The sequence below is a fragment of the Mus pahari genome, chromosome 13, assembly GCF_900095145.1.
Source record: "Mus pahari chromosome 13, PAHARI_EIJ_v1.1, whole genome shotgun sequence".
Classification (NCBI taxonomy): Eukaryota; Metazoa; Chordata; class Mammalia; order Rodentia; family Muridae; genus Mus; species Mus pahari.
Window position 1 is genome coordinate 36,421,959 of NC_034602.1, and position 14,423 is coordinate 36,436,381.

The following is a 14,423-nucleotide window of genomic DNA, read 5'->3' on the forward strand; positions in this document are numbered from 1 at the left end:
ACAAGTGGGTTCCCATGGGGGTTGACCATACAACAGGTTAGGAAACTTTCATTTTCATCTAGGTTTCGAGATAAATCGTTCTATTTGATCCTTGTTCCTTACAAACTCCTTCCAACGTGACACTGCTTAGCACAGAGACGATTCATGTCAGAAAGATGAGCCAAAGCCACCTCAAGTACAGCAGAGTTCATAGGATGTTTTTGAAGTCACGTCTTAGTTACTATCTTGAAATCAACAATAAATACACTCATCTATCATGACCTTTTATTTTTAACCCAGTAGTTTTTCCATGGAAGAGCAAAGCACAGAGATCCCTTCCAATCGGCTCCTCTTTGTGGGCCAAGAGTTCCCTGGGTATAAGAGCAGAGTCTCCCACGGTCCCAGAGAGTATCTGTCCATTTTCTTCCTAGGAGGAGGTCACGGCTGGGAAAGAACCAGGGACAGAGGCTAGCAGTGCCCTCAGGAAGCCACTTTGCTAGCTTCTCTGTGGTGTCTAGGAGCTGTTCTTCCTGGGCCCTACAAGTTGGCTGGCCAGTGCCCGTCTCTGATTCACTCTCAATAATGAAGGCTGTAAGCTCCTGTTCGGTCAGGACACCATGATGACCCTGGGAACTGAATGAAGCCGGCTGACAAGAAGCCTTGATCTACACATATGCACATAGGAATTTAAAAGCCATAGATATTTTACACACACTCTTTCCAGTAGGCGCCTGGTCAAGGCTCTGCGCTGACATAGCTCTTCCTTTTCCCTTTGCATATTAACAGGGAGCACAGATATCAAAAGTGAAATTAACTTTTATTTATTTAGTTGTTTACTTATTTATTTACTTATTTATTTGGGAAAAATGGTGTGTGGTGATAACAAACAAGCAATACCAACCACCAAGTACCTACAGCAGCATCTGCTTGCCTCCACTGTGTTTAGTGTAACTTTCCTCTCAGATCTGTTAGTTGAAAACTAGTCGGCATTCACTGAGCCCAGCGCGGTTAATTTGGAAAGTATCTGCCCACCGCCTAGAGCTGGGTGTCTTCTTGCTCTTGCAGGTTGCTACCAGTGGTGAATCCTACGTCCCTGACTTCTTCCGACTGGAGCAGCTGCAGCAGGAATTCAACTTCGTCTCAGAGGAGGAATTAAATAGATCCAAACGGTTCCGACTTCTCCATCTTAGGAGCCAAGAGGTGCCAGAGTTCCGGAACTATAAACAAATTCCAGCATATGACCGAGAAATTATGGAAAAGGTATTCCAGGTAAGGAACTGGCCAAAGAATGTAGTGCACAATCTGCGGTGGCACTTGGCCTGCTGCTGGGCATGTATGTGTGTGCTCTCCACAACGCTACTTTCTCTACTGCAGCACAATTAGGCCTGCCTTTGTCAAGGATGCGACACCATTTGAGTATAGCAAGTCTGTGCTAAGGACTCTCCAGGACTCAGTGGCAAAGTGTGGGGAGAACAAGATGGGTAGGATTTGAGCAGCCAGGGCAAGAAAGAAGGCAGGGACCAGGTACAGCAGGAGGGGAACAAAGACTCAGCAGAGCCAGCTTACGGAGACAGATGGGGCCTGCTGGCCCTTGAGGGGTGATGGAGAACGTAATGTGTTGGTGGGACAAGCAGTCAAAGGCAGGCAAGCTTGTGAGTGAGGAGGCGAGTGGAGAGGCCCTAGAAAGTACTGTGACTTTTCATGCAAAAATTATTCTTGCCAGGTATCTATTTATTTGGTTCTTCCCACTATTGAATTTCAGCTATCAACTGCAGTAAATTAGATGATGAAATCTCTACGAGGATTAGAATAGGATGGAGAGACAAATCAGTGGTTACGGATGGACATATGGACATGTACTCTTACAGAGGACTTGAGTTCAGTTCCTAGTACACAACACCCATAACTCCAGTTTTAGGGGAATCTGATGCCCTCTCCTGAATAAGTGGGTACTAAGCTCATACCTGGTGCACATACATACATACATATATAATATACATGCAAGAAAAACACTTATACAAATAAAATAAATCTTTAAAATATATGTTTATGGTTAAAAATAAAAGTACATAGATAGTGGAATACATCTATGTCTCAAGACCACCCAGATACCAAGACACTTCTCCATCCTGTCTGGGCTTCTGGTGTGTGGCTTCCTTCTATTTTGTAGATAGGCTACTCCAGTTGACCACATGATCACATCTTCCAAGTTTGGATCTATGGACTTTAGCCAATGGAGACAGAGGTGCCCTCCTCATCCAAGTTCAAAAATGACATCTCTGAACCACTCAATCTGTGTTAGAAGACATGATGGGCATTCAACTCCAGTGGAGAATGGCAAACAAAGTAGAATTGGTGCTCCCCGGGGGTACCCACGCTGTTTTATCAGTAGTTTAAAGGATACGCCTGAGCAGACGAAAGCCAAAGCAATCTATTCCTGTCCTCCAAGAAGCTGACCCAAGTCACCTGTAGCTAGATGCCATGTGATCAGTCTTCACAAAAGCTTTCTCTAAGTCTATGACCAGTTCACTCAACTCTGATAAGTCAAAGCATGCGCAGGGTTTGACCAGGTTGCATGGTACACATGTTAGCACCCTGAACTATAACAACTTCTTCTGCTTCTCCCATGGTGTCTGTTCTTTCCTGTGTGAGCACTTTAACTTAAGTAGTGTACAGGCACTCCTGTGCACTGCATATGCATCAAAGGTCCAGAGGAAGGAGGAAGATTGAGAATGATGATTTATGACTTAAGTCACATGTGATAAATAATTCTGCAACTCCAAGAAAAACCATCAGAGAGCACTTTAAAAAAACATGACATTATGACGTCCTTTCACCTTTAGGACTATGAGAAACGATTACGCGACAGAAATGTAATTGAAACCAAGGACCACCTGGACATGCACAGAGCCGCAGTAGCCAAGTACCTTCAGCAAGTAAGAGAACCACTTAAACCCATCTCTATAGGGGGAAAGAGCCAAGATTGGAAGATGGGAGTGTTTCTGCTTTTATAAATAATGCCTATGGCATCTTATGTAAGCCACGTAGTCTCTTGGGGCTTGTTTTCCCACGTATATAAATAACGGATTGGAAACTACCGTCACCTCTTGAGCATATGAAACCACCAAGCTATGCCAAGGGTTGCACTGCTGACTGTTATGATGAATGGGATGTGGTTAGGAGGGATTCCATTTCTGGGTCCTGTTTTTCCTGTCTGCATCTATGTTGTGCTGCTTTACAACAACCGTTGTGAGAAAAGCAAGAGCTTTTGATCCACGTTGTACTGCCCTTACAGACTAGAAAACTTAAAACTAGATAGAGCTGCCTTTTGTTTATTCTTTCCCATTTTTTTTGTCATCTTAAAATTATTTATAAGAAATGCTAGAGTAACTACAATGCATTCTTCCTATCTAGATTTTCTACACTATGACATATGTACCAAAAATAATTCCTAACTGCTTGACAACTAAGAGATCCTTTATTTAAATTAGGAGGTGGATTACTCTGTAAAAGCGGCATGTGCTACCCAAGTAAAAACTTCACTACTGGGACTCCACATGAACCATTCGGTCAGGGCAGAGCACTAAGAACTTGGTCTCCAGCAGTGGTCACACACACTTTTAATCCCAGCACTCCAGATGTAGAGTTCGCAGGCAGCCTGGTCTACAGAGTGAGTTCCAGGACAGCTTGGGCTACACAGGAAAACCCTGTCTCAAAACAAAACAAACTAAAACAGACTAAAAAAAGGATTTTTTTTTCTCAATTGTTCATGCTTCAAGACTGTTCCTTTTTTTTTTTTTTTTTGTATTTATTGTTAGTGTATTCATTCAACAAAATAATACTATCTATCTTCTGTTTCAGAAACTTTTCAATCTCCTAAAAATATAACAGTGAACAAAATGAAAACAACCCACACCAACTGGTCCAACTCTGCCCTTAAGGAGTTTACAGTCGTGGGTGGGGGTGGGGGACTACAGAGTTTCCAGCCATAGGAGACAGCTGGGGGGCAAGGGAGGGGGAGGATGGAGTTAGAGGGAGGACTCACTCAGAGAAACTGAGCCAAATGACATTTAAATAACTTGATCACCTTCAGTAATGCTGATTTCTTCTCCCAGGTTAGAGAAGCAGTGGTAAATCGCTTCCTAACTGCCAAACACCATTTTCTTCTTACTGACTTGGTAGTAGAAGAAGAAGTCCCCAATATCAGGTAAAAATAATCAAACAAAGCTACTGTTATTGCTGCCTGTGTTTTATCTTACCCCCATTACACGGAAGATGTATGTAAGATTTTGTCATTATACCGTATGCATTAGAAATCTGGGTCAACCTGATTAATGCCTCATGATGTTAGCTGAAGGATTTATATAAGGGCAAACATCCCTGGGCCTCTCCATCATTTTCCATGAGAGCACATCCCAGCCTTCTCTACTGCCAAATCCAGCTCCGCAGCCCTTGTCATTTCCCATGCCAGTTAAACTACTCTGAGAGCATCCCCCCTGTACGTCCTTATGTCCCCCGTGCCTTTCTAGTCTCCTAATATCAGGCTTTCCCATACATCTCACATGGTGGAGGTGGCTGAGATCACACCCTCTGAGGTTCTAGGATCCCAAGGGACATCCTGATTCTGCCACAAGGCTGAGGTGTGTGCTTGGTGAGGCCACGTGGGAAAATGGCTATTCACATGGAAGTTGGCCCCTGGCTTTTGCCTGATTCCCTGTTGGCCCATTCTTCATATAGTCTCCTTCAGGAGTGGATGCACATATTCTTATGGGGGCATTCATGCCGCGACCTTCTCAGTGGTCAAGCATCGGCCTCCTGTAGATGTTATTCCTTGAGGCTGAAGAGATGGCCCAACAGTTTAGAGCACATAATGCTCTTCCAGAGCACCTAAGTTAGTTTTCCTCATCCACTCTGGGCTCTTCATAACCACCTGCAATGTCTATTACCCTCTTCTAACCTCCATGGGAATGTGGATATACCCTCACACAGACACACACATTACACACAATTAAAAATAAAATAAATATGCACAGGTCATTTCCTATGCTTGCGCTAACTCATCCATGGCAGTCCCTTGAAATTCCATCCATGAACTGAAGGCAACAGTCGCCATGAATATATGCCAGCCTCCTCCATTAGCCTAGCTAGCTGTTTGTTGAATGTTTGCACAGACATAAAAGCTACAGTTAGAACAGACGGTGATTTTTCATGCTGTTTCTTTTTCTTTCTTTTCTTTCTTTCTTTCTTTTTTTTTTTCTGCTTTACTTTCTGCGTTAAGTTCTGAAGGCTCGGGGTATGTTCTTTCTTTTTTTTTTAATTTTAGTTGTTCTTGGCTTTAAATTAAAATGCTTCGATTTCTAATAGTCTCAGTCAATTATGTGCTTGTAGGTAGACTGCTTGGTAAGGAGGCATTGATGTCTCACAAGAGCATCTTTAGGGGGGAGAGAGCATTGTCAAAGGAGGATATGTGTCATGTCAGGAGCCCATCTTTGAGCTAGGTATGTGTCCCAGCAGAGTGACTAGAATATGGCCGGAATTTAGACCCTAATTTTCTTCCTATACTAAGCAGCCTTCAGCAAATCAAGGCTCCTATCAGAGTCTTTGCTTTCTTTATCTGAAAAATGTGGTAAATGTAGTTGTAAAGATTAAAGCTGTTATTGTAAGGTTGCTAATGAGCCTCTAGATAATAGAAGACATTTATAAATTGTACCTATTCTGTGTAGGATGAGGATGCTAGAGACCAAGTGAGCCCTTCCTGGAATCCCCTTGGGATTCTTTGTGAGAGGCACCAGTAGTGCTCAGATAGCAGCTGCAGAGCTCTTATCCTTAGCTGGTGTATGTCACCTGCAAAGAAAGCCAGGGAAACACTGCTGGGCCAGGCAGGTCATTACTTAGGAAAAAGGCAAAGTCCCCAGACACCACAGATGGCAGTTGGCTGTGCCCTGTGGCTAATGGCACTGTCACAAATCAGCTTCTAGGCACACGGTTGGGTCTGCTTTCCTGTTAAGCTCCTCTCATGATCCAGCAGATCTTGCTGCTTTAGTGGGTGGGCAATGTGTGGCACATCTCTCAATAAAAGGCGGAGAGGATCCCCTTTCCCCCAGCGCCCTCCCACTTCCCTCAACTCCAGCATCATCTCTCGTATCCTGGTCACTGCCATCCCCACACTTACTCATTTCAGGGTATCTAGAAAGTCCAAGACAAGTGCCAGGGTGCCATGCACCCTTCCTCACTTACCCTCTCAACCACTGTAAGATGCAAATACCCTCCTTTTACACATGATGAAAGAGACTCACAGAGGTGAAATAACCTGTCACAAGGTCAAGAGCAGAGCCATGATTATCACTCAGGCCTGTGTAGTCTCAGAGACCAAGAAGCACCATCCAGGAACTTCCCAAGAGGGCCAAGAGCATTGGTGGAGTTAGTGAACGGAGGGGAGGTGGCTAACAGTACTCCCAGGGTTCATGCCCAGGGGAAGTGCTCCTTCCAACAGATGCTTCTAGCTCTCTGGAATAAGTGGCAAGACTAGCCTGAGGGGGGCGGAGTAAAGCTACAGCAGCTTGGCAGCAGTCATGGTGAACAGCATGCTAGAGGGGCTGGTGAACAAGGTAGGGGGCCAAGCCAGGAGATGCAGATGGGGTGGGGGTTCAGATAGACCTGACTTTGCTTCCATTAATGAGTGGCAGCTGAGAATTTTAATAAAGCATGCGGTAGGACTGCCTCCTTCCCCACCTGGCTTAGCAGAATTTTTAGACTTTCCCCACCCTCCGTCCAGGGGTCTCGGAGGGACCTTGGAGTGTAGTTTAAAAGGCCATCTAGTAACTCTCTAGACCTTTCTTTACTCCTGAATCCTAATGCTGTTCTATAATCATTAGCATTTTGGGCCTAAGCCTTTTCAAGCTGGCAGAACAAAAGCGACCACTGAGGCCACGGAGGAAAGGTCGGAAGAAGGTGACAGCCCAAAACCTGTCTGATGGGGACATAAAGCTGCTGGTGAACATTATCCGGGCTTACGACATCCCTGTAAGGAAACCTGTAGTGAGGTGAGAGTCCTCAGGACAGCTGAATGTGCAGAATGCAAGCCAACCTGGACCTTCTTTAATAGATTCAGTGCAGCAGGATACGGACGCTCCTGCAAAAGCCCACCCTGTATTGTTTGCAAGTAACTGTAGTCAACTCAGGCTCAAGTGTGCGGGGGTTGGCAATGCCCTGTAGAACCCAAGGACAAGAGGTACAGATGAGCTACGTGATGAACTGAGGGATCAAGGTGGTTTTCCTGGGTCCTCCTTGTCTCTCCTACTTGCCTCTGTGTTTGCTTCATTTTTCTCATATGATGGAAATAGTCCTATATCACCTTCTCAGGAGAAAAGCTGAGTGCTAACTGGGGTCACATGCTGACAATCCATGGTCTGGTCCCCTGCAGCTACAGAGGCAGGACCTTAAGAAATGGGCATGTGCCAGACAGAAACATAAAAAGTGTCTGTCTGTGGCTCACCTCTGCCACCTGTTCAGAACAATGGGTGATGACTCCCATGGTCCACCACGTTGGTAGCTACTATGGTCCACCATATTGGTGCAGTGGAGAGACCATAACAATAGTGGGGTTGATTCTGAGTTTCTTATAGAGATAGGAAGATAAAGGATTGAAGTTCTTTCGTGGGTGCCCTTGTTGGTGTAATGGAAGAAAGGAGAACTAATCCATTCACCATGTACGGCACCATTGTGGGTCCATTCACAGATGTCATTTCTGTTCAACTCTCACCACTATTACTAGGTCTGTTTTACCAGGTGGAAAACGAGCAAAGATGGTGTATGTGGCCTGGCCCAGGTCATCCAGCACTATCAGATTCCAGAGAGCCGAGACGGCTTGCGGCATCTTCTTTGAGTCTCTGGATGCTTTCTTTCTCCATCTTTCTGTCCTCTTGCCCCCTTACTTCGTCCTGTTTTTCTTCTTCTGTTCTGTGCATAGGTATGAATGTGTGGTGTGCATACACACGTGCATATGGCCACATACACTTTTATGCTTGTGTTCAGAGGCCAGCGGAGGATGTCCAGTATCCTGCTCTATCACTGTCTAGCTTACTCCCCTGAGATAGGGTTGCCCACTAAAGTGGAAACTGGGTTGGTGGTCAGCTAGCCCCCATCTGTCCTACTGTCTCCACCTCCCATAGTGTCAGAGTTACAGGTGCATGCACAGTCACACCTAGTGTTTTATATGGGATCCAGACTCAGACTCCCATGTGTGTGTAGCATTTGTGTGTGTAGCATGTCCTCTTACCCACCAACGCCTCTTCAGCTCTTGCCCTTTTCCTTTACTAACTCTTTGTTCTGTTACAGAGCATCTATTGATGTGGTGGAAGGGAACCAGAATGAGATGGAGTCAGGACTATGCTGCTGAGAGGGACTGGGGTTCACGACTCAGGCTCCTTTGAGAGTGGAGGAGAGGGAAAGATAGCCTTTCCTCCACTCTCAGAGAGGCATGAAGGCCTGGGAAGGGAAGTCGGGGAAGGGCTTGGTAATCATGAGGCACCCCAGCTGGACCAGCACATACTCAGATGTCAAGAAGCTTAAAGACAGTGGCCACTCTGACAGCTACCAGCACCACACATCTTTAAACAAACTAGCTCAGTAGACACACACGTTCTTTGTCATTTCCTGCTTTCATCTGGTTTCCCTCCTAGCAAGTTCCAGCAGCCATCGAGATCTTCGAGAACTTTCAGTGAAAAGCAAACTGCTTCTCCCAGCACACACAGCCCACTACACAACGCCGACTACCCCCTCGGCCAGGTGAGAGAACCAGGCTGGGTTTCTGCTTTGACTCCTGCTCTGTCTGTCTTGGTAAGAATTGCCTTTGTAAGGGCCTTGGATATTGCTCAGTTGGTGTAGCGCTTGTCAAGCATCCACAAGGCCCTGCATTAGATCCTTGGCATTGAGTAAACTGAGTGCGGTAGCACTGTCTAGAATCCTGGCGCTTGGGAGGTAGAACTAAAGGGTTAGAAGTTCTAGGTCAGGAGCCAGAGAGACAGCTTGGCAGTTAAGTACATGTGGCTGTTCCTACAGAGGTCCTAGGTTCTATCCTCCTCCTCCTCCTCCTCCTCCTCCTCCTCCTCCTCACAACTCAGAGTCACCTGTAACCACAGTTCCAGGGATGTGATGCCCTCTTCTAGCCTCTGTTGGGTACCAGGCATGGTTGCTTATGCCTTTAAAGTCCTAGCACTTCAGAGGTGGATCTTGTTTCAAGGCCAGCCTGGTCTACAAAAGGTGTTCAAGGCCAGTCAGTGTTACATGATAAAATCCTGCTTCCAAATGTTTGGAACAAAGAATAATCTTGGTGTAGCACAAAACACACACACACACACACACACACACACACACACACACACACACACACACACACACACACACACACTGAAAACAGCCCAGTAAGGCAATATTCCTTTTGCAAAATGGGTGCACCAGAACCCAAAAGAGGCTAGGGAGCACAGAGGCAAGAAATCCATCTGGTTTTTATACTAACACAGGTGGTGCCTGTGTCCCCCAGCCCCCCNCCCCCCGCCACTCAGTCTTTCACAATTGGCTAGTTTTGAAAGAATCACAAAGGAAATGCAGGAGAAGAGGGAAGGTTGCAGCCCCAGAGGACCCAATTCCAGGAGCGCAGGGGAGGCGTGGTTTTCTGCAAACACTTGTTTTATCAGGTGGAGGCGATTAAGGTGATGTTACTTTAAGGGGGAGATAGATGTTTATACATTGAAACAAACTTCAAGGTCATCTTCAGCTTCATAATGAGTTTGAGGCCAGCTTGGTCTGAATGAAATGGTGGAAGCCCTGGGGACATTAGAGGAAAAAAATGTCTCCTGGAAAAGATGGATAACTCTTTCAGACATCCTTGTGAAAGAGATCTGGGACTCGGGCCAGCCGTGGCCAGCACACCAGGCCTGGGCCAGCACACCAGCCGTGGCCACTTCTGTTTAGCTGTACATATATCTTATTTTCTGTTTAAACCCTCCCCTCCCCTCAAGATCCCAAAGACCTGGGAGGTGGTCACTGGATCTTCTTTTCTTCTTCCCAGTGTGACCACATTGGAGAAATCTCCCTTTTCTTCATTTCACTATTAAAAATTTAAAAAAACGAATTACCTAAAACTCCTGAACAGACTTCCTGTTTCATTCTCTTCCAAAAAATACTGCTTAATAAGCATGTTCTACTTTGCCTGAGATAGAAAATATTCACCTATTCGATAAATACAGCTCTTTCTGTCAAGAACAAAATGACTAATCAATGCAGACATGGGTTTGCTCTTGACTTTCAGGTCTTAGTCCGGCCTTTTGTGGAGGTCTCTTTTCAAAGAACAATTTGCCACACAACCACAGCTGAAGGACCAAATCCCAGCTGGAACGAAGAACTTGAACTTCCGTTCAGGTAAGTGGAAGTCCTCTCTGTAGAGAGCGGGGGCAGCTGAAGTGGACAAAGTATGGGGAAAACGGAGCCGGAGGCCGCCAAAAAAAAAACCAAAAAAAAAAAAAAAGAAAAAGAAAGAAAGAAAGAAAGAAAGAAAGAAAGAAAGAAAGAAAGAAAGAAAGAAAGAAAAAAAAAGAGTAAAATCGTTCTCCCTTTCAGAACAATCTACTTTCCTCCTGTCTCTGACTTCTCACAGGCCAAAGGCTTTTTTTTTTTTTTTTTTTTTTTTTTTTTGAGACAGGGTTTCTCTGTGTAGCCCTGGCTGTCCTGGAACTCTCTGTATAGCCCTGGCTGTCCTTGAACTCAGAAATCTGCCTGCCTCTGCCTCCTGAGTGCTGGGATTAAAGGCATGCGCCACCACGCCCAGCTAACTCTAACTTTCATGAAGGAGAAATTAAAACCCTTAGAAGAAAGACAGTTTAAAGTCTTTAGTGGTGGGTGTTATGTGTATTCTAGGTCCCTGTGGAGATCTTTGGAATGAAAGACAAATTAGGGTAGAATTCAGAAAGAGGGCAAGTTCACCACCATCATATATAAAACAAGCAAAGGAAGATCAAATGAAGATTTTCCAGACCTGGGGTACCCCCAAGACTCTAGCCCTGCCACGGAGGGACATGTGACACAGGCACAGCTGGGTCCTAGTGACCATGGTCCAGGAACGAATTCTCTCACCCTGGGATTGTTTGACTTCCATGTGGGAAAGTGAGGAACAGCGGCTGCCATTCCTCCAGTCATGGTCTAGCAGGAAGTTCATGACTGCAGGTGCTCCTGGTCAGAGCAGCTTTAGAAAGTTCCTAACTCTGGTGTTGGCTGGAGACCTCGTAGTCTTCCACAGAGCTATCGCAGGCCCTGGCAGGTAAGTTCCTTGCAAGACTTACTGTGGAGTATGGGGAATACAGTATTTACCAGTACAAGCCAGTATAGAATGTGGATCTGCAGAGCCCAAAGTTCAGAGCCAGTCCCATTGGAGTGTAGACTTAAAATATGTGTTTTATGCTGTGGTGTGAGAGCTCCTTGGGATGAAAGGACTGTATGTGTTCCGAGTTGGCATTTTTTAAGCATTGATGTTGAACGTTCATAGTGTCTGTTCTGCCTGTCTCCATGTGTTGTCACAGGGCCCCCAATGGGGACTACAGCACAGCCAGCTTACAGTCAGTGAAGGATGACGTGTACATTAACATTTTTGATGAGGTGCTGTATGATATCCTAGAGGTGAGTTTCCAGCTGTAAGGGAGTCAGGCATCTGAGCTCTGCATGCATATTCAGATCCCCTACCACTGTGTCAGGGGAAAGGGCTGTGACTGTGCTAGAGGAGGAGGACTTCATCTTCCAGGGTTAGGGGAAATCCTGCCACTTTCCTACTGAGTTAATTACACGGGGGCCTGGGAGAAAGACTCAGTAGGTAAAGGGCCCACTGCCAAGCCTAAGTTTGGAATCCTAGCACACATGTAAAAGCTGAGTGGGATGGTGTAGCCCTGCTTGGGGTAAAGAAATCCTAGGGCTTGCCTAGACTCCAATTAGTGTAGCCGAAACAGCGATCTCCCATTCAATGGAAGACCATAGGAAACAAATGGGAAAACATTGGCTTTGAGTTCTGATGTCCAAAGTCACAGCACAGTCAAGAGCATCCATCTGTACTGTTCACACGCGCACAGTTAGTTCCATAAATGTCTGACGTTCTTAATTAATTAGTACTTCTCATGCTTCCTTCAGGATGACCGTGAAAGAGGAAGTGGGATCCATACCCGTATTGAGAGGCACTGGTTAGGATGTGTGAAAATCCCATTTAGCACCATCTATTTCCAGGCAAGGGTAAGTAACTAAAGTCAGAATTACATGCCACTAGGAAACACCGCTATCTAGTCTTCCTTTTAAACTCTCAAAGCTGTAAAAATGTATGTGCACAGAACTTGGACAAATGAAGATTACCACATCAAACCACTGGCTTCTATCACTATTGCATGGTGTATATATCCAGATGTGATGGCCTGAGTCTCAGAACCTTTAAAACATCTACACAGGAGTGAAGAATGTGGGACACAGTGAAAAACTGTCACAGAAGTGAAGTGGATAGGTGCAGAAAACAGTCAGGGTGGTTGACAGCCCTGGCAAGGGGCACCCTATCATTATTTCTGAAAGTGTGTACTCATTAACACAGGCATGCTTGACAATGAAACCTTTTGTAGACATAAAGGTTCAGCTTAGTGATTCCATAAGGTTGGCAATTCTTTCTTATTTATTTATTTCTCATTACGGATGGTTGAGAGCCACACCATGTGGTTCCTGGGATTTGAGGTCATGACCTCCAGAAGAGCAGCCAGTGCTCGCTGAGCCATCTCTCCAGCCTGAGGTTGGCAATTCTTACATGCCTGTGTAAGTCTACTGAGGCAGCTGAAGATTCTGCAATTTCTTGGTACCTCAGCACTAAATCCATGGCAATAGAAAATTATGTGCTGCTGTGATAACTACATAGAACGGATGCTACCTGGACGGCAGGAGACCCAAACCAGCCTCTATTCTAAGAAGCTCAGATTGGCTGTCAAGCATAATCTGGAATTGCAATCTTGCCAGTGGGACAGTCTACAGCTATGCAGGATATGGAGTGATGTGCTTGCTGTGAGAATTATAGTTCCTCTTCTAATAGATTTTAAAAGAAATAAATAAAGAGCATAGCATCTTACAAGTGAAGCTGCCTGTAATCGTTGGCATTGTTGAATCTCAGGTCTGGAGGTTATTTAGAAATCCTTCCACTGAATGTCCTAATATGTGTGCCTCCTTTGCATGTGAGGGCAGCACCCATGCCCTTACAGCTCACCCTGCACCCACAACCTCTGGAGACAGGCTTGTTATGTGCCTACTACATTTACAAACACAGCTATAAAGCACAGAGAGATGACACAGAAGAGCTAAAGCAAAAGTCCTTTTTTGCAGAGCAATCATCTAGACTATGGCAAATACACACTACTAAAGTCAGGCAGAATAGGCTAAAACATTAGTGAAAGAAACAAGCTATATATAAGGATAGAGAGTTAGCAAAGTAATTCTGAGATGACATTAGACCTAAGTCTTGAAACGTGGTTAAAATTCTGGAGGGCAGAGAGGGAAAGCTGGGAAATAAGAAGAGAGAAGGCAGCCGACCAGGGAACATGCCCCAGACACACCACCAGATACTGTTCCTAGTGCCTTTCATCTCATAGCTCAGTCCCTGCCCACAACAGCCCTACAAATTAGGTCCAGTTATTTTCTTTGTAGAAATGAGGCCTCTGAAGCCCTTGGAGTTTAAGACAAGATTTGAATCCAGGAATCTTTCATATCTAGTGCACTCTGTAGCAAAGAAAATCAGTCAAGAAAGTATAGAGCCCTTTCTGTTGAAAATTTAGGGATTCTAACCTGGACAGAGCTTAATGTATATCTGATGCATTAGATTATGAGAAATGGCCATTCCCTTTGAACTTCTGTTACAAAAAAAAAAAAAAAAAAATCACCACAGTGCTTACCAAGACATGTTTTCTTCACAGATTGATGGCACATTTAAAATAGACATTCCTCCAGTTCTCCTGGGCTATAGTAAGGAGCGAAACATTATTATGGAACGAGCCTTTGATTCTGCCCGAAGCTTGAGTGAAGGCTCCTACATCACCCTATTTATTACCATCGAGCCTCAACTGGTTCCTGGGGAGCCGATTAGAGAAAAGGTAATGGAGTACAATCTGGAAAGCCACGGGGGGTCAGGGGGGATGCTGAAGCCCATGAGATGCGTGCTAGGCTTTTTATAAACTTTGACTGAAGTGCATCAACAGAAGTTCTCTTACTGTGATCTCCAATTGTTATGCTTTGCCTAGGACCTAAGGTGACAATGGGACAGACACGTGTGCATTTGTCATCGTGATCTAGCAGTTAAAGTGGTCAGCAACCCAAAATTGTAGAAAAGCAAGCCAAATGGAAACATGTTCTGCTTTGAGAACAATGTTTTCCACGCAAATAAA

General features: G+C 45.1%; 1 protein-coding gene across 5 annotated transcripts in view; it reads left to right on the forward strand.

Annotated features, from left to right (window-relative positions):
• The window catches only part of Cc2d2a (coiled-coil and C2 domain containing 2A), a 78,806-nt gene that overhangs the window by 49,669 nt on the left and 14,714 nt on the right, over positions 1-14,423 (forward strand). For all 5 annotated transcript variants that reach the window (XM_029545245.1, XM_029545243.1, XM_029545246.1 and 2 more), the window contains 9 exons: positions 1,045-1,248; positions 2,823-2,915; positions 4,095-4,186; positions 6,855-7,022; positions 8,661-8,766; positions 10,289-10,398; positions 11,553-11,649; positions 12,151-12,249; positions 13,956-14,132. In XM_029545245.1, the coding sequence (XP_029401105.1) occupies positions 1,045-1,248; positions 2,823-2,915; positions 4,095-4,186; positions 6,855-7,022; positions 8,661-8,766; positions 10,289-10,398; positions 11,553-11,649; positions 12,151-12,249; positions 13,956-14,132 (1,146 nt within the window). The remainder of the gene's footprint in view (positions 1-1,044; positions 1,249-2,822; positions 2,916-4,094; positions 4,187-6,854; positions 7,023-8,660; positions 8,767-10,288; positions 10,399-11,552; positions 11,650-12,150; positions 12,250-13,955; positions 14,133-14,423) is intronic.